Source organism: Gaeumannomyces tritici, assembly GCF_000145635.1.
Source record: "Gaeumannomyces tritici R3-111a-1 unplaced genomic scaffold supercont2.5, whole genome shotgun sequence".
Taxonomy (NCBI): domain Eukaryota; kingdom Fungi; phylum Ascomycota; class Sordariomycetes; order Magnaporthales; family Magnaporthaceae; genus Gaeumannomyces; species Gaeumannomyces tritici.
Genome location: NW_008804549.1, coordinates 3,840,108 through 3,864,850, shown reverse-complemented (window position 1 = coordinate 3,864,850; position 24,743 = coordinate 3,840,108). Strand labels below are relative to the sequence as shown.

At 58.0% G+C, this 24,743-nt stretch overlaps 10 protein-coding genes across 10 annotated transcripts; 5 read left to right on the top strand and 5 right to left on the bottom strand.

Annotated features, from left to right (window-relative positions):
* The first annotated feature begins 8 nt into the window (after positions 1 to 8).
* On the top strand, positions 9 to 3,013 carry GGTG_10252 (hypothetical protein). The gene is made up of 2 exons (XM_009228123.1): positions 9 to 430; positions 489 to 3,013. The coding sequence occupies exons 1-2, from the start codon at positions 198 to 200 to the stop codon at positions 1,297 to 1,299; spliced, it is 1,044 nt and encodes a 347-aa protein (XP_009226387.1). The 5' UTR covers positions 9 to 197; the 3' UTR covers positions 1,300 to 3,013.
* On the bottom strand, positions 1,240 to 2,883 carry GGTG_10253 (18S rRNA biogenesis protein RCL1). Its single transcript, XM_009228124.1, has one exon. The coding sequence runs from the start codon at positions 2,610 to 2,612 to the stop codon at positions 1,413 to 1,415; it is 1,200 nt and encodes a 399-aa protein (XP_009226388.1). The 5' UTR covers positions 2,613 to 2,883; the 3' UTR covers positions 1,240 to 1,412.
* Positions 2,942 to 5,740, top strand: GGTG_10251 (hypothetical protein). The gene has a single exon (XM_009228122.1). The coding sequence runs from the start codon at positions 3,154 to 3,156 to the stop codon at positions 5,581 to 5,583; it is 2,430 nt and encodes an 809-aa protein (XP_009226386.1). The 5' UTR covers positions 2,942 to 3,153; the 3' UTR covers positions 5,584 to 5,740.
* Positions 5,721 to 6,878, bottom strand: GGTG_10250 (hypothetical protein; the record flags this gene model as incomplete). Its single annotated transcript, XM_009228121.1, has 1 exon — positions 5,721 to 6,878. The coding sequence occupies one exon, from the start codon at positions 6,876 to 6,878 to the stop codon at positions 5,721 to 5,723; it is 1,158 nt and encodes a 385-aa protein (XP_009226385.1).
* A 212-nt stretch (positions 6,879 to 7,090) lies between these two features.
* Positions 7,091 to 8,367, bottom strand: GGTG_10249 (endoribonuclease L-PSP). Its single transcript, XM_009228120.1, has 4 exons — positions 7,935 to 8,367; positions 7,833 to 7,846; positions 7,559 to 7,762; positions 7,091 to 7,485 (listed from the first exon to the last, which is right to left on the bottom strand). Exons 1-4 carry the CDS (start codon positions 8,083 to 8,085, stop codon positions 7,369 to 7,371), a joined length of 486 nt encoding a protein of 161 aa, XP_009226384.1. The 5' UTR covers positions 8,086 to 8,367; the 3' UTR covers positions 7,091 to 7,368.
* A 226-nt stretch (positions 8,368 to 8,593) lies between these two features.
* GGTG_10248 (dolichyl-phosphate-mannose-protein mannosyltransferase 4) lies at positions 8,594 to 11,719 on the top strand. Its single transcript, XM_009228119.1, has 3 exons — positions 8,594 to 9,156; positions 9,257 to 10,892; positions 10,971 to 11,719. Exons 1-3 carry the CDS (start codon positions 8,908 to 8,910, stop codon positions 11,408 to 11,410), a joined length of 2,325 nt encoding a protein of 774 aa, XP_009226383.1. The 5' UTR covers positions 8,594 to 8,907; the 3' UTR covers positions 11,411 to 11,719.
* Positions 11,720 to 11,815: 96 nt separating this feature from the next.
* On the bottom strand, positions 11,816 to 12,448 carry GGTG_10247 (hypothetical protein; the record flags this gene model as incomplete). The annotated part of the gene is made up of 1 exon (XM_009228118.1): positions 11,816 to 12,448. The coding sequence occupies one exon, from the start codon at positions 12,446 to 12,448 to the stop codon at positions 11,816 to 11,818; it is 633 nt and encodes a 210-aa protein (XP_009226382.1).
* A 1,163-nt stretch (positions 12,449 to 13,611) lies between these two features.
* GGTG_10246 (hypothetical protein) lies at positions 13,612 to 13,839 on the top strand (the record flags this gene model as incomplete). The annotated part of the gene is made up of 1 exon (XM_009228117.1): positions 13,612 to 13,839. One exon carries the CDS (start codon positions 13,612 to 13,614, stop codon positions 13,837 to 13,839), a length of 228 nt encoding a protein of 75 aa, XP_009226381.1.
* A 2,509-nt stretch (positions 13,840 to 16,348) lies between these two features.
* Positions 16,349 to 20,185, top strand: GGTG_10245 (zinc finger transcription factor ace1). Its single transcript, XM_009228116.1, has 4 exons — positions 16,349 to 16,771; positions 17,048 to 17,822; positions 17,883 to 18,106; positions 18,170 to 20,185. Exons 2-4 carry the CDS (start codon positions 17,106 to 17,108, stop codon positions 19,386 to 19,388), a joined length of 2,160 nt encoding a protein of 719 aa, XP_009226380.1. The 5' UTR covers positions 16,349 to 16,771; positions 17,048 to 17,105; the 3' UTR covers positions 19,389 to 20,185.
* Positions 20,186 to 21,153: 968 nt separating this feature from the next.
* GGTG_10244 (ATP-dependent DNA helicase MPH1) lies at positions 21,154 to 24,683 on the bottom strand. Its single transcript, XM_009228115.1, has one exon. It carries the CDS (start codon positions 24,532 to 24,534, stop codon positions 21,304 to 21,306), a length of 3,231 nt encoding a protein of 1,076 aa, XP_009226379.1. The 5' UTR covers positions 24,535 to 24,683; the 3' UTR covers positions 21,154 to 21,303.
* Positions 24,684 to 24,743: the final 60 nt, after the last annotated feature.

The window sequence follows — 24,743 nt, the reverse complement described above, 5'->3', positions numbered from 1 at the left end:
GTCAGGAAGCTAACAATTCCGTATGATATGCCCGCAGCCCCCAGAGGGTACACCCATCTCTCTCCAGCCCCGACCCTTCTTTGCCCTGTTCAAACCCGCTCGCTCCGGCTCATCCAAGGCGCAGCTGGGACATGTTCGCGCTATCAACGGCACCAACGCATTGAGTCCGAATCCCGGGCATGAGCGCCTGACAAGCTATGAACCATGATGATGCCGCTGCCGGCTCGAGCTCTCAGGGCACCGGGCCATCCGGCCTGGTCACCGACCGAGACCCTGCCCAGGACTCGGACCCGCCCTTGCCGTCGCCGCCAGAGTCGGCCGCCCAGAGGCGAAAGGCCGGCATGTATCGCAAGTTCCTATTCATGACCCATCTCATGACGAACCTGGATGCTCTCGTCTACGCCGAGATCTGCGCCCTCTACTATATGGAGTAAGCCCGCGCCCGGCGCCCTCTCGTCCGTCTGCGCATCCTTGCTGATCCGCCGCAGCTGCTCATTCTTCCGCCTGCTCATGCGCGTGCTTGTCCAGTCCTTCTTCCTGAGCCCAAAGTCGGACGAGTTCGTGTTGCTGATGCCGACACACCGGCCCCACGTTGTGGCCGTCTTGGCTCCAAACCTCCTGTGCATGCTGCTGCACCTCCTGACCTCGCTGCCTACCGCCGGCGAGTCCACCCGCGGCTACCTGCACGGCGGTGTCATTATCGACTTCGTCGGCGAGAAGGCTCCGACCTCCAAGTTCAAGCTTTTACTACTCGACATGTTGGTACTGGCCCTGCAGTGTACCATGCTGGCCGTTCATGCCGAAAGGGAGCGCTTGCGCAAGGTCGTCAAGCCAGCCGGGCGAGTCCTCGGGACCACTGCGCAGAATGGCGAAGACTCCGAGGCGGCTGCCACCAGCCCAACCACGCCTGTGGCGGCTGACAATGACACCACGGAGAGGGCATTCTCGAGGACTGCGCCTCGAGCATCCAGGGCAGGAGATGGCATAGAACTTCAGCCCCTGCCGCCACGCAGGGACGCGCAGCCTGCCCAAGTCTCGGCACATCGCCGGCGGCCCCCAGACCTCCGCGAGTACATGCTCTCTGGGAATGCCGTACTCGGTGATTTCCACGTGCTGCATGCCCTCCGCACAGCCAGCAATGACTACCAGAGCGCCACTGCCCAGTCGCTACAGAGCATCGGATATGCTACGACTCTGGCTCGCCTAGTCGCGGAGCCAAGGTCGAGACTGATAAGGCTCCGTGCACAACGAAGAGAACAGCAACAGCAACAACAGCAGCAAGGAGGCGGCATGGTGTAGCGGCACACGTCATCTTTCTGCCCCCCATTCGGTTTCTCGTATTGGGCTTCGGGTTGCCCATATACCCTTTTTTTTCTTGTAATAATTATTTTTCTTGTATCGTTCCAGTTGGCTCAAGCTATCTTGCGTCCCACATTGCCGACGCCAGCCCCCTTTACTGTCACCATCATGTCGTCTGTGTCGTCTTCGCCAACCGGTCGAAAGCCCCAACTGCTGGCACCAAACTTCCTCAGGTCCCTTGCCAGGCCGATTGTTTCTGCGTCCATAACGTCGCTGCCGATCCTGAGGCGACCGACGTCCTCAGACCCCATAGCCATGAGAGTGAGCACTGTCCGCGCCGCTGCCCAGCTGACACAGCCTCCCTTTGCGATTGCCTCGAGAAGCTGGTGTGCGCACTGAACGCCGAGGTCTTCTGGCAGCGCGCCACCGCGTGCTGGCGACACCACGTCGGCCGAGTAGACGATTCCGGGGACGCTGGACTCGGCCACGAGACTCAGACCGAAACCGATGCCGATTTTGTTCCTAGCATCGTCCTTTCCTGGGGATGCCTCTCCAATCTTGATCTCTCCCGTCAACGCGTTGAGGACAGACCGGGCCGCATGTATCATCCTCTTGTTGTTAGAAGCCGAGACGCCAGTGGAGTAGGCAACGCCGCCGATGCGTTTTATCCTGCCGGGGCTTCGGTTCATATGCAGCGTCTTCGGTAGCCGAACTTGGCTGGCAAAGCGCATCTCCACGACGCCGCCGCCACGCCGCTCGCCAAAGCCGGCGCACGACCGTTGCCTGACCAGCAGGCCGATCCGTGCTGGCGGAATGCCGAAGAGGCCGTATAGAGGCAGAATCGCCAGGCGGAACGAGTCTACCGACATGTCGCCCAGCTCCGTAGCAGCTGTTATGACGCCTGGGCCGGAGAAGCGCACGTTCATGTGTGCCTTTGAGAAGGGTGCCAGCAGGGCGAGCGGGATGAGGAAATAGGAGATGCCGCGGCGATTCGTCTCGGACAGAGTGTACTCGATTACGTCGCCATGGGCCGAGGCGCCGCCGCCGGGGACGCTGCCAGTGATGAGGCCCGGGTGGTAGGTCATGGTGGTTCCGGTGTAGGAGATCTGGATGGAGCTACCGTTGGTGACGGCCTCAAGCAGGCGCAGGAAGGAGATCTCGTGGGGCGCCAGGCCGGGCGCGGTCGGTGACGAGCTGCGGATTCCCGAGATGTGGACCGGCTTTCCCGTAAGGGTTGACAGAACGAGTCGTTGCGTGAGATTTCGGTGGCCCGTGAACCGGACGTAGCCGGGGGCGGAAGATGTGGTCGCCATCGTGAGAGACGTAGAAAGCCACCCGAGCTGGGCTCCCCAAGTTCCCTGATCTCTTTCCCTCACACGCTCTCGTATCACCGCGCCCGCACGCCGCCTTGCAGCAGGCAACAGATAATTCCCTGTTATCGGTCCCTGGTTGGGTCTGAAGAACACGGGCACACGTTCAAGTGGCTTATTTACGCTGAAATGTTCGGTCGTGGCGGCCAAGACAGGCAATTGAGCGATCCTGGACCTGTCGTCGGCTCCGTTGCGCGAGGCTTGAACTTTTCGCGACCCCACCCAAGACTTTTTTATGGGTCAAATGGTTAATTTCCTTATCCGCAGGAACAGATAAGGAGTATGACCCACTTATAGATGGAAGCTCCCGCTGTGCAGGAAGCTGTGGTGGGATGTGGAAGACGGGGGGAAAAAAAAGATTCATCGTGGAGACGAAGTGGCTACATGAGTCTTTCGACGCCAGCACTAAGAGAAGCTTCTGCACCGAATCTCAGCACGGGCAGATGGGGAATGGCCTGCGACGCACACCGTAGCCACCTTGCCGATGCGCCCAAAAAGCCTTCCCGGAGACTTGGGATGCCTTCCCGAGTATATCTGCAGGGCCTGCCTCGCCCTCCGAAAGCCGGGCCTTAATCTCCCAGTCCCTCGCTACTATTCCCGAGAGGCTCGACCGGCGAGGGCACCTCCCAGACTGGCGCGGAAGGCCCAGCAGGTCCGGATTCCCCGAGTAGAGATACCCGAACCCGAGACAGACGACGGCAACAATGTCACGTTCCGCTATTTCGAAATGGACCGTCCTGGCCACCTGCGGCCACTTAAGGACAATGCCGAGTTTGTTGAGTCCCTCGAGTCCGAGGAACGCCGAGCCCAAGCCGAACTCGACAAGATGGAGGCACAGCTAAAGCTGTCCGCATTCAAGGGGCTGAGGGAGCTTGCCGAAAGACTAGGGTTAGTGCCCAAGCAGGCAGAGGAGGAGGTGCAGAAGGAGCCTGCCAAATGCAAGCCATTTACAAAGGAGATAAACACTATCGGCATATACACGCTGCACGCGAGACCGATCATACAGCTAAACTGGCACCTCAAGAGGTCCGCGAGAAGGATTGCCCAGGGAAAGATTAGGCGGAAAAACATCCATGACACCTGGAAACTGTACGCGCTCGCGCGGCCTCTGCTCCAAAACTCATGGGAACGGGTTCCACGCCAGATCTGGGAGCTTCTCTGGCGCCTCCTCTCCTGGGATGGCCCGGAGAACACGAACCGCATGGGTCGTGTTTACCAGCTCGGCAAGGACATGCGGGCCGCTGGCATACCCATCGACGACACATGCCAGGTCCTCCTCATCGAAGCCGCCTTTGTCGAAGGGCCGCGAAAGGAAGCAGTCGAAGCATGGAAACGCTTCTCCTTGTTGCCGAAACACTCGAAAGAGCTCCGAGAGGACTACCTCACGCTAGGCGTTCGCATGCACTCGATTCAGGGCGATCTGGAACGTGCGGGTCGCGCTCTCGACAAGCTGCTCAAGAAAACGCGCCCCTCGGACCCGCGCTTCATGTTGACCTTCATCCGCGCCTGTGCTCAGGACAAGACGCGTTTGGACAAGGCATGGGAGACGTACCGGCTGATGCGGGACCTTCTAGGCCCTGACATCAAGATGGAGGACTACGACGAGGTCGTTGCGTCCTTCCTGCTCTCAAAGCAGGCCGAATTGGCATTCAAGGTCTTTGTCGACATGATGTTCTCAGGGGCCATCGATCTGCACGGCAAAACCACGAAGCTGCCGAGCGAAGTCAACAATCACTTCTTCATGGGCAAGTGGCTCAAGAGGTTGATCGGAGCAGGCAACCTCGACGGCGCATTAGAAGTGCTGAAGTTCATGCAGACAAAGGGGATCCTGGCCGCCAAGGTCCAAGTGAACGGCCTCATCGGAGCCTGGCTTCGGTCGGGCTTGGCCGAGAATCTAGAAAAGGCAGATAAGCTCGCATGGGCCATGGTGCGGTCTCGCATGGCGTTCGTCGAGCTGCGCCGGCGCGAGGCACTCGTCGACTGGCCGATCCGACTCGTGCAAACACCGAACAAGAACGAAGATCTGCCGGACAACCTCGGCCTGACGTTCGTGCCGCAGGCCAGTCTCGAGACCTTCTCGCTGATGGCGGAGAACTACAAAGAGCGGGGGCTGCACTCCAAGCTCGAGGGACTCTGGGTGGCGTTCCAGAAATGCGAGATGTCGACCGATTCCTTCATGATGAACCAGCTTCTTGAGTCCTACAACCAGGAGGGTATGGGCCTCAAGGCCCGCGAGGTGTACAAAGCCCTCACCGAAGAGCACGCACTGGCGCCAGACGCCTACACATTCTTTGCCCTCTACAGGAGCCTCGAGATCAACCTGAGGCACTGGGGGTCGATGACTGACGAAGTCATGCGTGGGGAAGGGCAAATCTGCCGCGAGATTTTCCGCGACATGGTTGGCTCCTCCTGGGCGTTTGAGGCGGAGGAAGTGCAGCAGGCGTTGATGCGCATAGTGCTTCACTCGTTCCGAAAGTGCGGTGACAACGTCGGAGTGATCATCGCTCTACGGGCGATGCGCGACGTCTTCGACCGCCTACCAGGGCACGCCATCAGCATAGAGATGCTGGTCGAGAACCCCGACGTCGCCCAAAGCAAGAAAAAGCTTTTCGACGCCAGCCGGCAGGTCCAAGCCGCCTACGATATCAGCCTGAAGGGCGGCAGTGACGCTGCCCCGACGCGCAAGGAGCTATCCCAAAAAGAAGGTGCCGAGATTCTAGTTCGCATGGTTGAGGAGTATTATCTGCAGAAGATCGGGCCGACCTCGGACGAGGAGCTTGAGCTCATGTACCAGAAGGCCATTCTGCAGATGGGCCTGGCCGATGTTCTGATTCCATCCCAGGCTCCCGACGAGGGCGAGCAGGAAGAAGACGGTGCCGGAAATGCCCTCAGCGGCGCGGCAGGGCCCTGCTAAAGAAAAGTGTAGTAACACGGCTGTTCTATTGGCCAATGTTTGATAGACGGCCAAGGGATGTGAACTTACGGTATCCCCCCATGATGGTTCGCGCAACCCAATGTACATTAATGATCACTTTACTTTCGCTTCGCGGCTTAATCGTGGTCCTCCTCCGCCTTTCCAGGGCAGCCTTCCATCTGCCCGTCCGGGTACGCGTATTTACACCAGAAACAATAACGATGCGCCTCGCGGAGGTGGCCGACCACGGCCTGTAGCCTGTCGTCAACGTCCCGAGAGCTGAACTCTTGGAGCTCCGCATCGTCCTCGTCGAGGTCGTCGGCCGTGACGTAGGCCGTGGAGGTCTTCCCCAGCGCCCTCTTGTCGTCGTCGTCCTCGTCGTCGTCCTCGTACGTCGGCAGCCGCGAGAGGCCCTGCTGCATGTCGTGCCTCATCCTCCGGTCGCGCTCCGCCTCCTCGCGCGCGCGCACCAGGCCCCGCCACAGCACGTTGATGGACTTTAGGGGCCGGCGGCGCGCGGCCGGGCGCCGCGGCCTCTGCTCCTCCTCCTGCTCCTCCTCACCTTCCTCTTCCATGCTCTCCGCCACCTTTTGCGCGGCGTGCAGTTGCCGCTCCTTGCGCGCCACCTCGCGCTCCCGCCGCACGCGGTCCCGGAACTCGCCCTCGTCGGGCCGGGCACGCTTTGCCCCGTCCGCCGACGCGGCGGAGGCCCCGTCGCCCGCGGCCTCGCCCATCTTGCGCTTGCGCTCGCTGGCCAGGCCGATGCCGCCGCGGCCGTCCTTGACCGAGATGCGGACGGGCTCGAGAATGGCAGCGGGCGGCGGGGGCGGTGACACCCCGCCGTTGTTGTTGCCGTCGTCTTGGCCGTCGACAGTTTTGCCCCCGGCACTACTATCGCCATCAACGCCACTACCCTCCTTGCCAGCGGCGTCCACGGTTGGCGGTGGCGGCGGTGGCTCCTGCGGGCGGCCGAGCGCGGCGCCGGGCTTGAAGCCCATCTTCGCCATCATGGCGAAGCCCTTGCTCTTCTTGACGGCGGCCGGGTCGCGCAGCAGCGAGGTGCCCAGCGCGGCCTCGCGCTTGGCGGCCTCCTCGGCGGCCAGCTCGGCTTTTGACTTGTGGCGCCCGCGCTGCTCGGCCTCGCGCTGGAAGCGCTGCCGCCGCTGCAGCGACGTCTCCGGGGCGGTGGGGGCGTTGGGGAAGACCATGTTCATGTAGTCGTCGTCGTCGCCGTCGCCCGCCGCGGGGTCTTGGGCTGCTGTTGCCGTCGCCGACGCCGCGCGTTTCGTGTCCATGACGTGTTTTTGCTCTGGTGCGTTTTTTTGTGTTTTTTTTAATGTTTTCTGATGGCTGATTTCGAGATTCTGCAAGCTTTCGTCATGCTAGATCAATCATTTGTCGCTGCTGAAGACTGTGGCAAATGGTTGTCATACTTGGGCAGGTTCGCTCTACTTTGAAATGCGTGGCTGGGTTTGAGGCATCAGCGCGACCAAGCAATGTCGGACAGCAAACAACTAACTTGTCAGAAAATACCTAAAATCCAATCATGATTTTTTTCACTTGCAATAGAGCACGTATGGATGCTCAACGCTCAACGTGTCTGGTTTGGTGATGAATTTGCTTTGATTGTCTCCACTCTCGGCCTGTTCTGCCTTGCCGCTCGGTTTGCAGCTTGAGGTTTCCCCACCATTCTCATCACCATCATCACCATCATCACCACTAAGTGCCAGTGTCTAACCTAAGGGTTATATTCTAGCCAGTCTTCCTCGCTGCTCCAAAGCTTCTTCATGGCAGAGCGATACACTCAATCTCAACCTCGACATTCTTGGGCAAGGTCTTGACGGCAACGCAGCTACGAGCCGGCTTGTGCACGAAGTGCTTTGCGTACTCCTCGTTCATACTCTTATGGTCACATGCAATCATGTCAGTTTTCTGGCAGCATACCAGACGGGGCTGCCATAGAGGCGTGACTCACGGCAAAATCTCCCATGTCGGCGAGAAAGATGTTGACCTTGACCACCTTCTCGAGCGACGAGCCGGCCTCAGCCAGAACGGCGACGAGGTTCTTGATGCAGGCCTCAGTCTTCTGCTGGATCGTGCCCTCGACCAAGTTACCCTGGGAGTCGACGGGGATCGAGCCCGAGCAGTAGATGGCGCTGGGCGTCTTGATAGCGTGGGACTACAGGCGAGGTCAGCCGATTGTGTTTGGCCAAGGATTCGATGCAACAACATTGGCTGTAGATACTTACGTAGGGGCCAGCAGCTGGTTGTTACAACACCATTAGCATACGCTATCTTCTTTTGACAGAAGACGGAGCTTCAAAAATAGCTCTCGACAGGGGGCAACTAACGAGGGGCAGCATCCTTGCTGTTGACGGCAATCATGTTGCTGGCCATTTTGTACAGAGCCGGGAGGTTACGAGGGTAGAGAACAGGGCGAGATGATGCGAATGCAGCTCGGGAGACTTTCAGGACGAGCGGACGTAGTCTCAATGCCGACATGAGTTGATTATCAGTTGCGGTTGTTTTCGCGTGTTCGTTGTTGGGGATGGAGCGTCTTATATAATAATGCGGGCCGGCTGCAGCAAAGGCACAGTACGTCAGTTCTAGACTGTCAGCTAATGGAAATGCCGTCCTGCCGATCGACACGAAACCGGCATTCAAAGGCGCAGCCCGGCCGGCCAGCCGACGGAAAACTCGCAACCTTCGACCGTCGTCCCTCCGAACAGCGGAGGGAGGGGCCGAGGGGTTCCCCCCCGGGGCACCCAAGTCCCACTACCGTCGGGTGGCTTCCGGGAAGGGAGGGCGGCGGGGTCCTTGCAATTGGACCTTTGTCCCATCCCTTGTGCCATCCTGGATTGGATGGAGGAGCTTGGGCCCCCTAGTCAACGGGCTGACATGTACAATATACTTCAGACGGAAGCAAAGCCCCGCTCCAGAGCCAGGTACCTGGATACAAACCCCAATTCCAGCTCCACCATTGACAGGACCTCGAAGAAAAAAAGGAGTTGACAAGAACTGCCAAGTGGCAACTGGCAATCAGCCAGGGCTGAAGTAACGCGATTGGCACCGATCTGCTCAAGGACTGGGCCTCCTCCTCAACCTCCTCCCCTTCTTTCTTTCCTTGACCTCAATCCAGCGGATGGGACATCCGTGCCTTCATCCAAAAGCATTGTATTCCCTTTTTCTCGCTCGTCTTTCTTGCTCCCTGGGACTGTGTGACACTCCTTCACCAGTGCCCGTCCAATTCTGACCCTAGCCTCTCTCCTGTCCCTGCTGCTCTGTCCAACTGCAGTGAGCCCGGCCCCAGTGGCCTGTTCCATCATGGCCACGACAGCGACCCCCCAGGGGAGCTTGCGCCAGCGCAATGTCCCTGGGTCGACCCGAAAGCCCAAGGACGGCGCCGTCGACCTCGACGAGCTGGCCAAGGTCCACGCTCCCGCCGCCGCCCTCGGCCCTGAGAGAGACTACCAGGCCACCTTCGTCATCGTCACTGCCCTCGCATTCGTGACCAGGTTCTGGGGAATAAGCCACCCCAATGAGGTCGTCTTCGACGAGGTTCACTTCGGCAAGGTAGGAGACCAGCCGGGACCTCACTGTATTCTGTTGCGTGTTGGCGCAGACATACGACCAAAGACATGACTGACACGACCCGACATTGCCCCGAATATAGTTCGCCTCCTACTACCTCCAAAAGACCTACTTCTTCGACGTCCACCCGCCCTTTGGCAAGCTCCTTTTCGCCTTCGTCGGATGGCTGGTTGGCTACGATGGCCATTTCCATTTCGACAACATCGGCGATTCGTACATTGTCAACAAGGTCCCCTATGTTGCCTTCCGCTCGCTCCCGGCCCTCCTGGGCGCCCTTACCGTCTCGGTCGTCTACCTCATCATGTGGGAGTCGGGCTACAGCCTGCCCGCTTGTATCCTGGCCGCCGGCTTGATCCTACTCGACAACGCCCACATTGGTCAGACCCGCCTGATTCTGCTCGACGCGACCCTCATCTTCGCCTTTGCTTGCAGTCTGCTCTGCTACGTCAAGTTCTACAAGCTGCGCCATGAGCCCTTCTCGCGCAAGTGGTGGAAGTGGCTGGTCCTGACTGGCTTCGCGCTCTCTTGCGACATGTCCACCAAATATGTCGGCACCTTCGCCTTCATCTCCATCGGCTCGGCTGTCATCATCGACCTATGGGATCTCCTTGACGTCAAGCGTCCAGGAGGCGCCCTGAGCCTGCCCCTCTTTGCCAAACACTTTGCTGCCCGCGCCTTTGGTCTTATCCTCATGCCCTTCCTCTTCTACCTGTTCTGGTTCCAGGTGCACTTTGCTGTCCTCACCCGGTCCGGTCCTGGCGACGACTTTATGACCCCTGAGTTCCAGGAGACACTGAGTGATAACGTTATGCTAGCCAACGCCCTCACCGTCAACTACTACGACACCATCACGGTGAGACACAAGGAGACCAAGACCTACCTCCACAGCCATCCCGATAAGTATCCGCTGCGCTACGACGACGGCCGCGTGTCCAGTCAGGGCCAGCAGGTGACTGGCTACCCCTTCAACGACACGAACAACTACTGGCAGGTTCTCCCCGCAAGTGACGACAAGCAGGAGGGCCGCGTGATCCGCCACCAGGACCTCGTCCGTCTTCGCCATATCGGCACTGACACGGTCCTCCTGTCGCACGACGTCGCGTCTCCTTACTACCCAACCAACCAGGAGTTTACCACCGTGTCTCTCGAGGATGCCCTCGGCACCCGTGCGCAGGATACCCTGTTTGAGGTCCGCTTCGAGGGCGGGAAGGCCGGCCAGGAGCTGAAGAGCGTGGCGACGCACTTCAAATTCATCCACAACCCGAGCAAGGTCGCCATGTGGACCCACACGACCCCCTTGCCCGAATGGGGCCACAAGCAGCAGGAGATCAACGGCAACAAGCAGATCGCGCCCAGCTCCAACGTGTGGTTGGTTGAGGACATCCCGTCGCTCGACGTCGATAGCCCGCGCCGCGAAAAGACCGAACGAAAGGTCAAGACTTTGCCCTTCATCCGCAAGTGGTTTGAGCTGCAGAGGTCCATGTTCTGGCACAACAGTCAACTCACCAGCAGCCACCCGTACGCCTCGCTGCCTTACCAGTGGCCCTTCCTGTTGCGCGGTGTCAGCTTCTGGACCCAGAACGACACGCGCCGGCAGATCTACTTCCTCGGAAATCCCATCGGCTGGTGGATTGCCAGCAGTCTGCTTGCCGTCTATGTCGGCATCGTGGCCGCTGATCAGTTTTCGCTGCGGCGTGGCGTGGACGCCCTGGATCATCGTAAGTTACAACACCCCCTCGATAGGTATTGCAAAGGAAACATTTTTAACACGTGCACTTTTTTCCATGGCACTGCAGGCTCTCGGTCGCGTCTCTACAACTCGACAGGATTCTTCTTCCTGTCGTGGGCGACGCACTACATCCCATTTTACGTCATGGGCAGACAGCTCTTCCTGCATCACTATCTCCCCTCACATCTGGCCTCTACTCTGGTGGCGGGTGCTTTGGTGGAGTTCATCTGCAACTCGGACGCGCCCGAGGTGGTTGCGGACCAGCAGGCGGGCAAATCTGGCAAGAAGGTGGCGGTGGCGACGACCTCGAAGCGTCACATCACAGCCCGGGAGCGGTTCGCCGACCAGAGCATGCTGGCGAGCTGGGTTGTGTCGCTGAGCATACTGGCCATCGTGGCGGCGAGCTGGTACTTCTTCCTCCCTCTAACGTACGGCTACCCCGGACTTAGCGTCGAGGAGGTGCAGCGGCGCAAGTGGCTCGGCTACGATCTTCACTTTGCGAAATAGAGGCGCACATGAGCCGTGGGGTCGAGGAGGCATAATGCGGCAGAGGAGTTGTGTTTCACATGTCGAATATGATGTATACCTGTCAACCGCACATCCATGCCCTTGGTACCTTGCGTTGTTTGTATTTTCGTTTGTCTTGTGCTCCGGGAATCTAGAAATATCGGGGAATACCAAACAAAAGTCGATGACATTACGTCGTCGAGCGGCAAGAGCCTCGATGCCGCCGAGAAATTCCCACTTGAGAGTCGTAATGGAAAATCTTATAGATGTCTAGATACCTAGCCTAGTAGGTTCCATGTGTTTTTTTTTATTGAAGTAGTTATTAGATTGGTTTGTTTTCGAACTAAATTCGGACGAGTACGACTGGGATATTTGGAGCTTACCAAAAACAACCTCTATAGGTCCCTAGGAGTACCCCCAACTGGTGCAGAGAGGTGACCTACCGGGCGGCGTCCAATTTTTGACGTGGGCGACAGCCTTTCGGTGGGATCGACTTGGGTCTCGGCGGATCCGAAGAGCCATTCCCGCATCAAAAACGCCAGCCACACCGGCCAGATGATTGCGGCTACACGGCTGCTCCCAGGCCTTGACCCTGCACGCCACCCTCGCACTCCTTCTTTCGTCCGTCTCCGTGGGGAAGAGGCTCATACACTGCTGGATGATCTGCCGGGCCTCCATCATGTGGTCATGGGGGAACTGGTAGATAGCCCGCACCCAGCCCGGCAACAGCCGGGGCGCCACGCCGCGGCACCGCTCCGGGCAGCCGCGGGCGGGGACGCCGAGGGCCTTGGCCCAGCTTATGGAGTTGAACCTGGTGGCGGCCTGCGGCTGCAGGCGCGCCAGGCTGTACTGGGTCCGCGGGTGCTCCAGGACGTGCAGCAGCACGTCCTCCGCCCCCGTGCAGCTCGGGATGGACAGGTACGAGGCCAGCTCGGAGGCCAGCTTCCTGTTCGTTTCGGCGCCGCAGCGGCAGGTCCGTGGAGGAGGGGGTTTTGCACCCGCAGGCCGGTTCCGTCGGGAACGGATCGCGACCAGCATGGGGGCTATGCCGCGGCTTCGGGGCCCCTGGGGACACGAAGCCGCCGGGGGAGCTGGCAATGGCTTGTCTGGAACTCCCTCGCGGGACTCGAGACTCTGTGAGCACGAGGCTTCCATGTCAGCGGCCGGGGGGGAGGCTAGCGATAGCTCGGGTGAGGTCTCACACATCATGCTATTCGACGGCGCGCCCTGAAACATCGGGTCGCTGAAGATCATGGAGCTCAGGCTTTCGAACCCACCCTCTGGCGTGAACTCTGGTAAGACCGGGGGGAAGCCGTCCGGTCCCGAAGAGACCTGAATCTCAAGACGCTGCGTCAGCTTGCACTGGCGTCTTGTGTGTATTCTGGATTCCGCCTCGCTCCGACGTTCTATCTGTATCCGGACTTCGGCCTCGGCGATCCGAGCCACCAACTGCCTCGAGGCAAACTCCCGCTCCTCCCGGGTTCGGCTCTGCATCCAGTTGAGCGTCTCCTGTCTTCCCAGGGCCGCGGGCGTCTGCAAGTGTTGCGTAGGCGCCGGCTCCTCACCAACGGCTATAGTAGATACCGATTTCAACCACTGCTGCCAAGATTGAATATTTCTTTGATATGGCATAACCGATGTCGTTTTGCTCGGCGCTCTCCGCGGTGCTTGTAGTCGATGTTGGGCGGGTGCTAGCTATGTGTGCGGCCTGGTGCATGCCATATCGTTGGCTCCTGCGGATGGCTGCGATATAGCCTATTAAACTGCGCACGGCCAAATACGGCGGGTTTGGAAGCTGCGAGAATACCTTGACGTGCGAGCCTTTTTGTGGATAATTTCTACTTTGTTTCTTATATCTCGCACGCCTTTGTTAGGCACAAGGCCCGCTCGCCATTGTCATATGCACCAAAGGACAAAGAATGAAACAGCTCCCATTAATGGCCCTTTCACTTGATGAAAGGTAGTAAGGATGTTCTAGATCATGCTCTTCACGAATGGAGAATCTTTGTGAGCAAATGGTTATGTGCAGTGGGAGAGAACTACTTGTATATAAGATGCACACCCAGAATGCAGACAGGGGTAACACAACGATGAGCGAACAATATCGACACAAAAGAAGAGCGGCGAAATCGCAAACGAAACATCAATCAGAATACCAACCAGCTACCGCCATCATGTGCCAGAGACGACTCGTTTGCCCCATGTGCAACTGTGGTGAGATCACCCGCTGCAGCGAGTGGAAGACCGAGGAACACCGCCTGGAAAGTATCCGGGGACTCTTCAGCTCCAAGCGCAAGGTGTGCAGTCTCGAGAATCGGCAAGGCCCCGCCGGTCCTAACCACAGGTGCCAGGCTGCAAGTCCGGACCAGAAGCCTAAGAGACAGGCGCGAAGCGGAGGCGGGTGGCAGTCATGGCAGCAGGCCAGCTAGACTGTCACACTCCATGTATGTTCGGGAGATATCCAAACAAATTGTAATACGGTGATTTGGAATAGTTTTGCGAGTATATCATGTTGCAGATAGACAAAAATCTACCAACAGTGATATGTAGACACGTGATATTTCCTAGGAGGCTCATGGGTGCGGTCTCATTTAGGTCGACGTGTTTTGGTCGCCCCGCCATGTCTAAGACATGCATCAACACCACCACCAAAAAAGGGTGCCCACCTCCCGATGCCCGAATTTCCCCACGCAACAAGCACGAACAAATGGGTGGAGGTGGGTGACGATGGCATCCAGGGAATAGTTCATCATGTCGCCTCCTAGTTCTAATGTTATGCAGGTCGCGCGAGGTGGCCTAGGTGGAAAGCAATACAAAACCGCATATCGGCAGAATAGTAAGGAAGGGAGGCCGCTACGCCTCTGGTTTCAGGCTGCAGTTTTTTTTCTCCTCTGCGACAGAATAGGTGGTTCTCGACAGGCTCCCTGATTCTTCTGGCTCCTATTGGCCGGGGGGTTGGGGGTGATGCAGTGGATTACGGAAGCAATGATAGGACACTTGTCCGTGACTGTGAATTACGTGTCGGCTGCTTCAAGTTGCTATCTGCAGGAGGGAGGGCAAGAGGGAGGGGAGGGGGGGTCTCGCGAATGGGCCGGCATGCTCCAAAGGTTGGGCTGGTTTGGGCGACTGGCTGATGCATGATGGTGATTGTCCAGCCAGAGATTGTCATCCAGGACTTTCCATCGTTTGCAGTTGAGGCCTGCGTCAGGACTCCACAGCCTTCTACAGCAAATGGATGTCGGGCCAATTGAGAAGCACGCGTCGGATTTGGTCGAATCAGATAGATCCCTTGGCCGCAATGTTGCAGTCGCCTCCGCCTCCCTCCTCCGTCTACTCATCCAGCCCTATGACATTTTCCCAGGGCTGGGCAAAGACAAGCCAGCCCACAGGACCATGTGGGCTTGATCTTGTCGATCATCCTGCTGCGCGTTGCGCCGTGCTGGGCTGCGCTATGCTGTGGGATTCACAGTAATTGAAACTCGCCTATTCTGGAGTTGTGCTTCTCAGCGTGGTGGCGAAGATGAGGCGCCACCTCTTCCTAGCTCTTCCTAGTCCGATTCCTTTGTCGCTCCGATAATACGGCTCGCGAGGATGGCAAAGGCGGGAAGGAATAGAGGTCTGTTCCATGGACCGCGCCGCTCACACTCTACCAAGCGCTGCTGGAAAGGCCCACAGACAGTCAATCTCCCCAGACCATTGAGGGCTGTGCAGAGTGCGCTAGTCCATTTTGATTGGCGGGGAGCGCAACCCCTTGTGGGACCAAGACCGTCTCCACAAGGCCATGAGAAAGGGCCCCCTAGCCACTCACCCGGCGTGATTGCTGAAGGCTGAGCAGGCGACTTGAAATGTTTAATTTGTCTCGCTCCAAACAATAATAGCAACAGCGGCGAGCACAGCTCGGACTTGGTGTCGAAGCCCAGCCGAGGAAACGGCCATGATGGAAATCGCGTTATATACTGGCATCGAAACGCTCTGTGGTCCGTGTTGAATCGCCCGTTTACCTGCCAACGCAGCTGCCGCCAACATATTTATGCATTCGCGAGTGGCAGGGAGATCGGGTACGGTAGCCGGACTCCAAGGGTGCGTGCGGCTCTGGCCTTCACATCACACTGAGACATGACCTGCGCCGAGCGTGAGTGTGAATACCTACCTGCAGCTCTTGCTCCCGACTTTACTCACCCCACTTCTTTCTGGCCTCCTCGTGCCGAGACGTGGTTGGTTGGTTCCGTGTGATGCAGGGGTGTGGGAGGCGGGCAGCGAGTGCGGGCTTGGGCTGGTGGGCCGTCAGCAAAAGATGGGGCCTGGTAAGCGGGCAGTGACTTTGTCCGTGTTTCCCGCCAGCTCTCGTCCAATTCCCGTCGCGGGTTGATCTGTTTGCCGTCGAAGATGGACACCCGACTCGCAGCACATGTTGTTGTTTGGGCCGATTAAATTGAGTCGACAGGACTTGGAAATCTCGAAACGCTCAAACATTCGACATCTGGGTCGAGGCCATCCAGGTGGTGCCCAGGGTGTGGTCGCCGGTTGGGTTGTTGGCGACAGGTCTGTTCTCTGGGACGATTATCCCAGCCACGACAGGAGCCCTTTGGTTCCAGGATAACTCAACACAACATGGATAACATGGATAGCATGGCTCAGGCGTGTCGGACTGCATGCATCGCCCCAGAAAGCGCTTCTCTGGCATGTATTATTCGCGCTTGTTGAGCCTCAAATTGCGGCCATGGTGACATTTGGCCGTACTAACTTGCATGGGGGCCCGCCGAGTAGGATTTGGTGGCCGGGGGGCGAAGCACTCGCGCTAGCCCGCTTCGGGCCAGATTTTAGGCAGCCATCTTGACAGGCGCGCTCACCAACGGCCTTTCTAATCGACCTCGACCCGTCCACCGTCTTCCATCCGCGCTCGTCCATCTCACTCATCTTCGTCATCCCCTATCCCCCTTTTTTTTTTTTTTCCTGCTCCTGAGGCCACCCTCAGAACCCGCCGCGAGCAATTGCTGTCTAGCGTGTTTCCCACCCGTCCGTCGTATCGTCGTCGCTCGTGTCCCCCGCCTTTCTGGCCCGCTCTTTGTATAACTCTCTGAGCGCCAGCCCAAGCCGCAACGGCTCCCAATTTCGTCGCCTTTTCCCCCATCTCGTCTTTCTCCCAAGCCCAACGCCCACACGTGTTCCCGTCAGTCATCCACAATTGCGCAGACGGTATCCACGGCCGTCTCGGCTTCTGGTCCTTGCGTGCTTCTGCAGTTTTGTCATCAACTTCCTCCGAGCCTGGCCTGGGAACAGACCTCCCTCCGCCAAGCCTCAAGTCAGAGCTTGGCCCCGAACAGGCCGTCGCTGCGTGCCCAACGACCACAGCCAACAATTGTAAGAGACCAGCACTGCTTCTCCTTTGGTCTTCCCGCTCACAAGAACCGGAGCCATTTCCCCTTGAGCCCTCGCCGCGATACAAGAACCATCGACGGCCACTCCCGGCAGGGATCGAGCCGTCACGTCGGTCTTGTCGCATCGAACTGGTGTTTGCTGCATGCACCAGGGGGGCTGCCGAACACAGTCGGTGACTCATAGCTCCGGGCCTCAGCCTTATGAGGACAAGAGTCCTATGCAGACCGAAGCTAACCTGCCGTTTGCCACGACGTCCAGTCCTTTCCTCGACATCGACTGGCTTGCTTGGTGCCCACCCCGCACTCCAACCGCCAACATGTCTAACCCTCGAAGGACCCCGATGACTCGTCCGGACTCTGCTCTCACTCTTAAGACCAACATGATCCTGAGGAAAGGTGCCACCTTCCACTCTCCCACGAGTCCCGACACCCCCGAGTCCGCCGTCTTCGTCCCTCCCTCTCTGCCGCGTAGATCACAGACAAACCTGGACGATGTCGTCGATGCTCATCGTCGTCGTGTTGCCCTGACGCTCGGCGACATCGACAAAGCTCTCTCTGGGGTCGTGGACACCAACTCGGCCAGGAAGACTCTGCGCGACAACAGCTACCCCATCCCGAGGGGTCTACTGTCGCCAACTCTCATTGGAAAAGAGATGGAGGTCGAGCGCCGCGTCCTGCGGCCTCGCCCCAACCGTCGTTCAAACCGCCACCACGAGTCTGACAGCGGCCTCGGTACCTCAATTGCCTCGACCAAGGAGAAGCGTGCCGCCGCAACCGACACTGTTCCCGAAAAGGTCAGCGTCAAGGCGTCGGCCGTCACCAGGTCCGCAGCGTCCACCACCACTTCCAAGAGCCTCCCCGGCCTGAGCGCTCGCGCGACTAGCCGCATCTACGAGCACACTCTCAAGCCTCTGCTTGCCGAGCCCTCGTTTAAGGACTTCCACCCCGTCATTCTTGAATGCCCAAGAAAGATCTCGTCCAAACAGATTGTTTGCCTGCGAGACGTTGAGAAGACGCTACTGTTGACTGCCCAAGTAAGTTGCTCCGAGATTGCTCTGGAACAAAGACGTATGCTAACATCGCTTCTATTAAAGAGCGTCACCAAAGCTGCCAAACTTTACCTGGACTTTTGCCTTTCAACTGTTCGCTGCATCCAAGCAACCGTCGCCCTTCTCAGCGAGCCTGAGCAGCGCCGCCTCAAGGACGCGCCCTACAACAGCGGCTACTTTATCGACCTCGTGGATCAGATTCGCCACTACGCTCAGCAAATCGCCGACCAGAAGAAGCCGGGCAGCACCGACGCAATGGACGTCGACATGTACGCAGTCACCCCGCATTCCACTGCTTGCAATTTTCACGAGCGTGCTGACCATCTGTTCAGAAAGGATGAAGTTAGGCTGTATGGCGGCATTGCCGTCAACGGGCGCCCCGCCGAGCTCGTGCGGGTGAGGAATGGCAAAGCTATTTCCATCGCCACCGGCGAGCCCGTCGAGCTGGAGGAGGATGCCAACAGCCCTATCAGGTTTAAGCGCTCCGCCAGCCAGGAGCTTGCTGATGATGACGAGATCATGCGGTCTATGGCCCGTCGCAAGAAGAATGCTCCTCCTGAGGAGTATGCTCCCAAGAAGTGCCGCGAGCCCGGCTGCAACAAGGAGTTCAAGCGGCCCTGCGACCTGACCAAGCATGAAAAGACGCACTCGCGTCCTTGGAAGTGCTCTATCCCCACGTGCAAGTACCACGAGTACGGGTGGCCCACCGAGAAGGAGATGCAGCGACACTTTGGCGACAAGCACTCTTCGGCCCCTCCCATGTATGAGTGTCTGTACAAGCCTTGCCCTTACAAGTCTAAGCGCGAGAGCAACTGCAAGCAGCACATGGAGAAGGCTCATGGGTGGACCTACGTTCGAACCAAGACGAACGGCAAGAAGAACGCGAGCCACCCTGGAAGCGTCACTCACGCGACGCCCCCTGTCCACAACATGCCTACGCCTGAAAGCTTTGGGGTGGCGACTCCGCCTCAAGCGCGCCTCTATGAGGGAATTGAGTTTCCGGGGTACATGGAGCAGGACCAGTTTGGTGCCGTCGACCAGCGTCCCCAGGAGCTCGACCCTCTCGAGTTCTCCCCCGTCGACAACGCCACGCCGTCGACCGATTCTGGAATGGACCACTCTTCGTACCAGGACTTCAGTGGCGATTTCACTCACTATGACGACATCTACAACGCCAACGTCCACCAGATTGCCGTGTCAAACCCGTTCAGCAAGGAGATGGCCCAGCAGTTCGCTGCATTCTCTGCGGTCGAGCTCAACAAGACGCAACCTGCACCGCACATCTCGCCCATTGGCCAGGGCAACGCCATGCTGTTCACCCCGAGCTCACTTGCTGAGGTTGACGAAGGCTTTGATGACTACTCGGCCCATGGTCACGTGGGCCCTGACTTCTGCTTGTTTCCACCCACCCAGTTCGCCAAGGAGCCTATGTTCGAGCCTCTTTTTGGTGAGATTCCCAGTGTCGCAGCCGGGTATTCGCAACCAACCTCGCAGGATCTCCTTCAAGATTGGCGTAACAACGTCCAGTACCAATCTTACCCACACAACTAATGGACATGGCAGTCCTTTGGTGGTGACGGGGTTGCATCTAAGTCGGTGACATGTATCACATTCCCCAGAGCGTCGTTGGCTATTCGTGGATGAAATCGCGTACTGGGGCTGTGTTTGCTACCTTGGCGGTGCTAGTGGTGTGTCACCTTTCACTTTGCGGTGTTTTTTTTTTCCTCTTCAATGTTCACTTTTGTAGCGTTCGGCAATGAGTTATGACGCAGAGATCCTGAAGGTGGTGATACTTGGAGCTGAGTGGACTTTTTTTTTTTTTCTTATATGATCACCAACTTCCACCAATCCCAACTTATACGTTGACAGATTTCAAGTGCGTCTCTGCAGAAGAGGCAAAGCAGAAAGATAACAAATCAAGAAAAAAAAGGGCAGTCGGAAGAATGAGAGCCAAGTTCTATCACAAGACTTTCCACTCTACATTATCTCCTCTGTATTCTGTTTGGTTTGTCCATGTCGTTTGGCTGATTTTGCGAGATTTTTATTGAGTTCAGTTTGTTATCTTTCATCTTCTGGAGCAACTGACAGGTAATGGAAAATATGCTGAAGGTTGTGAGAGAAAAAGGCCATGGTCGGGCCTCTCGCAAAATCAGGGCCAGTGGGGGGACTGGGAAGCTGGACGGGTTGTTGATTCATGTGCTCAGCATGCAATTCAGTGTCAAAGGCGCAATAGTAAAAACTTATATAAAGAAGAAGAAAAATGAATGAAAACCAAGAGATCAGAGCAAAAGCCGTTCCCGTAGTTAGGTAACAAGTAGATAGATACAATAAAAAAAGATAACTAGCAATTTTAGGGACCATGGCACCATCATCAATGATCCAATCTCGACATAAGATAAGCAATGCCAATCGCTCCGACCCCATTCTTGGTCCCCGCCTCAGTGGGGACATCCAGCCACCACGAGCACGTGCCTGAGCTGGAGCTCCACTTGAGCCAACTCCTTTCCATGGCGCTCGACTGCCCAAATTTTCACCACTTTTGTCTTCCTTCCTCCAACAATAGACGAAAACGGTCAAGACCATCTACGGTCCGGCGGCGGCATCGAGGCAGAGGTAAGGCCTGGGAATGAGGACGCCCATAGCCGAATATACACGTGGTGAGTTTCCCATTTTTCTTGACCGCAGCTCGATCGGCCCTCGTCATCTCTTCGGTCTTTCCTTGGACTCCGTCGAGAAGGCCCTCCCTCGCACAGTACATCACACCACAACACGCACACACACCCCCTACCACCAACTCCCAGATCTCATGATGAACCGGGCCTCGTTACAAGGTCCAACCCAAATTTCAAACTTTAGGAAGAGCCGTCTGAGACTGCCTCCGGGGGCAGCGGGGGACGGGGGTAACTCCTCGCCTCTCGCTCCCCCCTTGGCGACCTCTGCCTGCTGGGCCGTCGGCCGGCCTTTCCGTCGAGGAAAACGCGCTGCATCGCCATATGCTCGCGGGGCGCCGGCGGCCGGGGCGGAGGGAGCGGGGGTCGTAGTGCTTTAAACCCGGGTTTCTGATAGAGATCAATCTACTCTGCAGCGCACATTGCACCACCGCCCTTTTCTTTTTTTGTCTTTTTCATTCTCTCCTTGCCGTCATCACCAATCTCTGCATGTGCCCAGCTCGCATTCGCTGACCTGAAGCGTCGGCTAGATAATATTTGCCTGCCTTGGGTAGATAACCGTGTCCCGAGGGTAAGCTAGTCGGTCAATAGGCCGGCGGAACCGTTTATCACTCACTACTTGGGTATCTGGTATATACAGACTTCAATGGTGGGTGAGAAGGTTGAAGGTCAATAAACCGTGGATTGTATTTGTTTTTAGTTCCGTAGATACCTACCACCCCGCTAAATACGCACGTGGGCAAACCGGTAGTCCCATGTCAACCATGTCCGGCAATGCTCGCTGCGCTCCGGTTTGCTCATTCACTATCGCTTTCCATCAGGAATGGTCTACGGCCTCTGCGTTTGTTCTGGCGCACCTGTCCGTCGCTGCTGTCCTGCCCGCTGCTGTTGGTTCTGTGAGCGGTGTCGCCTTTTCTCGAGGCTGGTTTCCGCCCCGTACTCCCGCCGATGAGCGCCTCGAGGGGCGGCACGTCGTCGTCTTCGCTCTGCTGGGTGCCGGGCAGTTCGGCTGGGACAAAGTAGGGCTTGGACGCAACAGCAGACTGTGCCGACGCCACCGAGGACGCGGAAGACAACTTCGCACCCCTCCTGTGCGCTGCGGATGCCGATAACCCGGACGAAGATTTGCGGGTGGGCTCTGTTGTGAGGTCGAAGCCATCGTCTATGCTTGTGCTCGGTGCGCGTGCGTCTTGCGCCTGTCCGTTCTCCTCGCCGTACGAGATGAATGATGCCATATCGTCATCGCTAAACTCTCCTGGACGCGGCGTGTCGTCGGCATCAGATAGGTATTCCGATACGGCATTGATCTTTGGCTTCGAGATCGGCTTCGGGGTCGGTTTCTGTCGTTTCGGCGCCTGCTGTTGAGCGTTGTAGGGCTCTGGAGGCGAGGCGCGCTTGTGGCCCAGGGACGTCCCAGGCTCGTCGCCAAAGGGCGGCGCCGGAATGTCAATATAGCGGTCAGATGCCGTCTCTTCGTTTGGCTGCCCCCGGGACTCGGACAGCCTTTTGAACAGTCTCACACAGCGCCTAGTATACGACCCATGCTTGATATGAACACTGGGTCGTAATGTTCGCTGCAGTGCCGGGTAAGCTGCCAGGCTCGGCATACTTATCTCCTCGGCGTGATTCTGATAAAACGGGAGGTGTCTGTACTGCCTGTTGAGCTCAGCCAGCTGCGTGCTGTTCAAAAGAACGCCCTCAAGCGTCGGAACCGGGGTTAGGTCGTCCTCCTCTTTCGGCAGCGCGGGTTTCTGGGCCACCGCTTTCTGAACCGTCTTTGCCTGCTTAGGCTGCTTCGATGGTGCCGCAGTCGCCTTGCCGAGCATGGATGCCAATGTGAAGCCCGTCTCCACTCCATCGGGCATATTGAATTTCTTCTTGCTGGGCTTCTTGGCACGAGCGGCCCGGCTCTTTGGTTCCGGCGGCGCCGTGTTCTGGGTATTCTCCACGGGAATCTCGACGATCCGTTTGTCGACCTCGGGCTTCACGTCCCTGGGGACGATTCTGGAAGACAGGTCGTACCTGAAGTTGAACCTGCTGCCCTCGCAGATGAGGTGCTGCATCTTCTCGTAGTTGTCCTGCGCCTGGTTGTACTTGTCTTCCTCTTTGCCTTTCATGAGAAGCAGCGTGATCTTGCCTGCCCTCTTGCGGCCTGTCCGCCCCATGCGCTGGAGCATTCGAATGGGCGACGACGAGGCATCGTAGCATATGATGAGGTCGACCTGGCCAATGTCGAGTCCTTCCTCGCCAATGGATGTGGCGACAAGGACGTTGAAGGTTCCGCTCCTGAACTTTTCAATCGTCTCGATCTGCTGCTTCTGCTTCATGCCCTCGCTCTTCTTGGAGTCGGCCTGTCCGACAAAGAGGGAGGCGTTGACCATGGGCTTGTGCATGTTGAGCACCCTTACAATCTCCTCAGCACTGTCTCGGTACTCGCTGAAGACGATGACGCGCGTGTTGGAGCCTTCACCTGCGTCCATGAAATGGTTGAGCAGGGTGTCGCAGAGATGCGTCAGCTTGGGATGGCCGACAAAGTCGGGCAGCTTCAACCAATTCGATGCTATTTCCATCATCTCCTGAAAGCCAGCGTCCGCAAGAATCTGGCGTTTGTACTTGGAACCCTTCTGCCCCTTCTCCTCAGTCTCAGCCCTAAAAGCGGCTAGATTCTCGTAGAAAGGCCTGATGCCGTGGAAGTTGAGTAGTTTTATGGCGTGTGCCAGGCCCTGGAGGATGGTAAATATGGCCATCAACATCATCTTGGTGCCCTGGTTCGCATGCCGGCCCGGGCCGTTGAACCAGTCCTGGCGTGCCTTCATAAGACCGAATGTAGTGATGGACGTTGGGTCGCGGCCGTAGTATATATTTGCCTGGCTGATCTTGGACGTGAGCGGCTTGAGTGCCTGGGAGAACAGCTCCATCAGCCGCAGCATCTCGTCCGACGGCTCCAGAACGACACGGTCAATCTCACGCGAATGAACGTAGCTCCGTATATCGATGGACTCCTCGGTCCTGATCTCGACGTGAGACACCCCGAGATTGTCGATCACGGCCTGCACACCCTCGACGGTCGAGCCGGGAGTGGCGGTGAGTGCGAGCACACGGAAGCTCTTGGAGAAGCGGCGGATAAAGTCAATAACTTTAACATAGGCGTAGTCGCCCGTGGCGCGGTGGGCCTCGTCCACGACCAGGAGCACAATCTTCTTGGGGTCTGCATATCCCTTTGAGAGGTCGTTCATGAGCGTCTGCGGCGTCATAAAGAAGAGCCGCCTGCACTCCCACTCTTCCTCGCGCAGTGCGGGCTTGACCTCGCCCGTAAGCAGAGTGGCCGCCGAGCGCGGAATTCCAGCGATACTCAGGCATGCTTCCACCTGTTGGGATGCCAGGGGCTTGGTGGGAGCAACGAAGACAATCTTGGCGTTGCGCGTCCAGCGGTAGTAGTTCAGCATGACGGTCGCGGCGATGAAGGTCTTGCCGAGACCTGTGGGGAGTGCCACCAAGGTGTTGCTGAACAGCCCGTTCTTAACGATGCTGAACTGGTAGTCACGGATGGCCCCCAGGTTCATGGGGTAGACCCACGTCTTGAGGGCCTCGTTGTCTAGCTCATGGTGTGTTGGCGGCTCGGCCGGCATGTCGCCGCGGTAGGTCCGCCCGGCGCCGGGTCGCTGCGCCTGCGAGGGGCCACTGTCCGCCAGGGGCCGGCCTGAGAGGGTGGTCTGGTGGAAGACCCGAGGCTGCTTGTTTGCCGGCGGTGGGGCCACCGCTGGCTCTGGGGAACTGTCAAAAGCATCAGACGGGATTCCGTCCAGGTCGTCCAAGCCTCCTCCCGAGCGCGCAGACGATGACGCCGCTGCTGCCACTGCTGCCGTTGCCGTGGACTTGGGGTCTGCCTGGAGGCGCTGCCGCCGGGAGTTGATTGTCGGCCTGGGCCGCTGAACCGCCGCGGGTGGCACATTACACGCCAGGTTATCCAGCGCCATCAGGTCCTCGTCGCAAACATCGTCGTCAAATGCGTCGCAGTCCGAATCCATCCTCACGGAGCGACGATGGCGACGATGCACCACCAGCAATCAGCTCATCCTAGGCCGGATTTCCCCGTAAAAAGACAAGTGCACCGGGGATTTGTATGCTCTTCGTCAGGGCGTCGTCCACCTTCTAGCTCGTCCTCGCTGGCTTTCGCTGTACGCGTTGCACGTCGCGGTCTGGACCTGCACAGAAGTGGGGCCCACGACATGTCACC

Excerpts from the sequence above, each read along its gene's own strand:
- GGTG_10252 (XM_009228123.1), top strand. The coding sequence starts at position 198 with ATGAACCATGATGATGCCGCTGCCGGCTCGAGCTCTCAGGGCACCGGG. Across the intron at positions 431-488 it reads TGCGCCCTCTACTATATGGA|CTGCTCATTCTTCCGCCTGC; the intron begins GTAAGCCCGCGC and ends GATCCGCCGCAG.
- GGTG_10253 (XM_009228124.1), bottom strand. The coding sequence starts at position 2,612 with ATGGCGACCACATCTTCCGCCCCCGGCTACGTCCGGTTCACGGGCCAC.
- GGTG_10251 (XM_009228122.1), top strand. The coding sequence starts at position 3,154 with ATGCGCCCAAAAAGCCTTCCCGGAGACTTGGGATGCCTTCCCGAGTAT.
- GGTG_10249 (XM_009228120.1), bottom strand. The coding sequence starts at position 8,085 with ATGTCGGCATTGAGACTACGTCCGCTCGTCCTGAAAGTCTCCCGAGCT. Across the intron at positions 7,486-7,558 it reads CCGACATGGGAGATTTTGCC|AGTATGAACGAGGAGTACGC; the intron begins GTGAGTCACGCC and ends TGTGACCATAAG.
- GGTG_10248 (XM_009228119.1), top strand. The coding sequence starts at position 8,908 with ATGGCCACGACAGCGACCCCCCAGGGGAGCTTGCGCCAGCGCAATGTC. Across the intron at positions 9,157-9,256 it reads ACGAGGTTCACTTCGGCAAG|TTCGCCTCCTACTACCTCCA; the intron begins GTAGGAGACCAG and ends CCCCGAATATAG. Across the intron at positions 10,893-10,970 it reads CGTGGACGCCCTGGATCATC|GCTCTCGGTCGCGTCTCTAC; the intron begins GTAAGTTACAAC and ends ATGGCACTGCAG.
- GGTG_10245 (XM_009228116.1), top strand. The coding sequence starts at position 17,106 with ATGTCTAACCCTCGAAGGACCCCGATGACTCGTCCGGACTCTGCTCTC. Across the intron at positions 17,823-17,882 it reads CGCTACTGTTGACTGCCCAA|AGCGTCACCAAAGCTGCCAA; the intron begins GTAAGTTGCTCC and ends CTTCTATTAAAG. Across the intron at positions 18,107-18,169 it reads GACGCAATGGACGTCGACAT|AAAGGATGAAGTTAGGCTGT; the intron begins GTACGCAGTCAC and ends CCATCTGTTCAG.
- GGTG_10244 (XM_009228115.1), bottom strand. The coding sequence starts at position 24,534 with ATGGATTCGGACTGCGACGCATTTGACGACGATGTTTGCGACGAGGAC.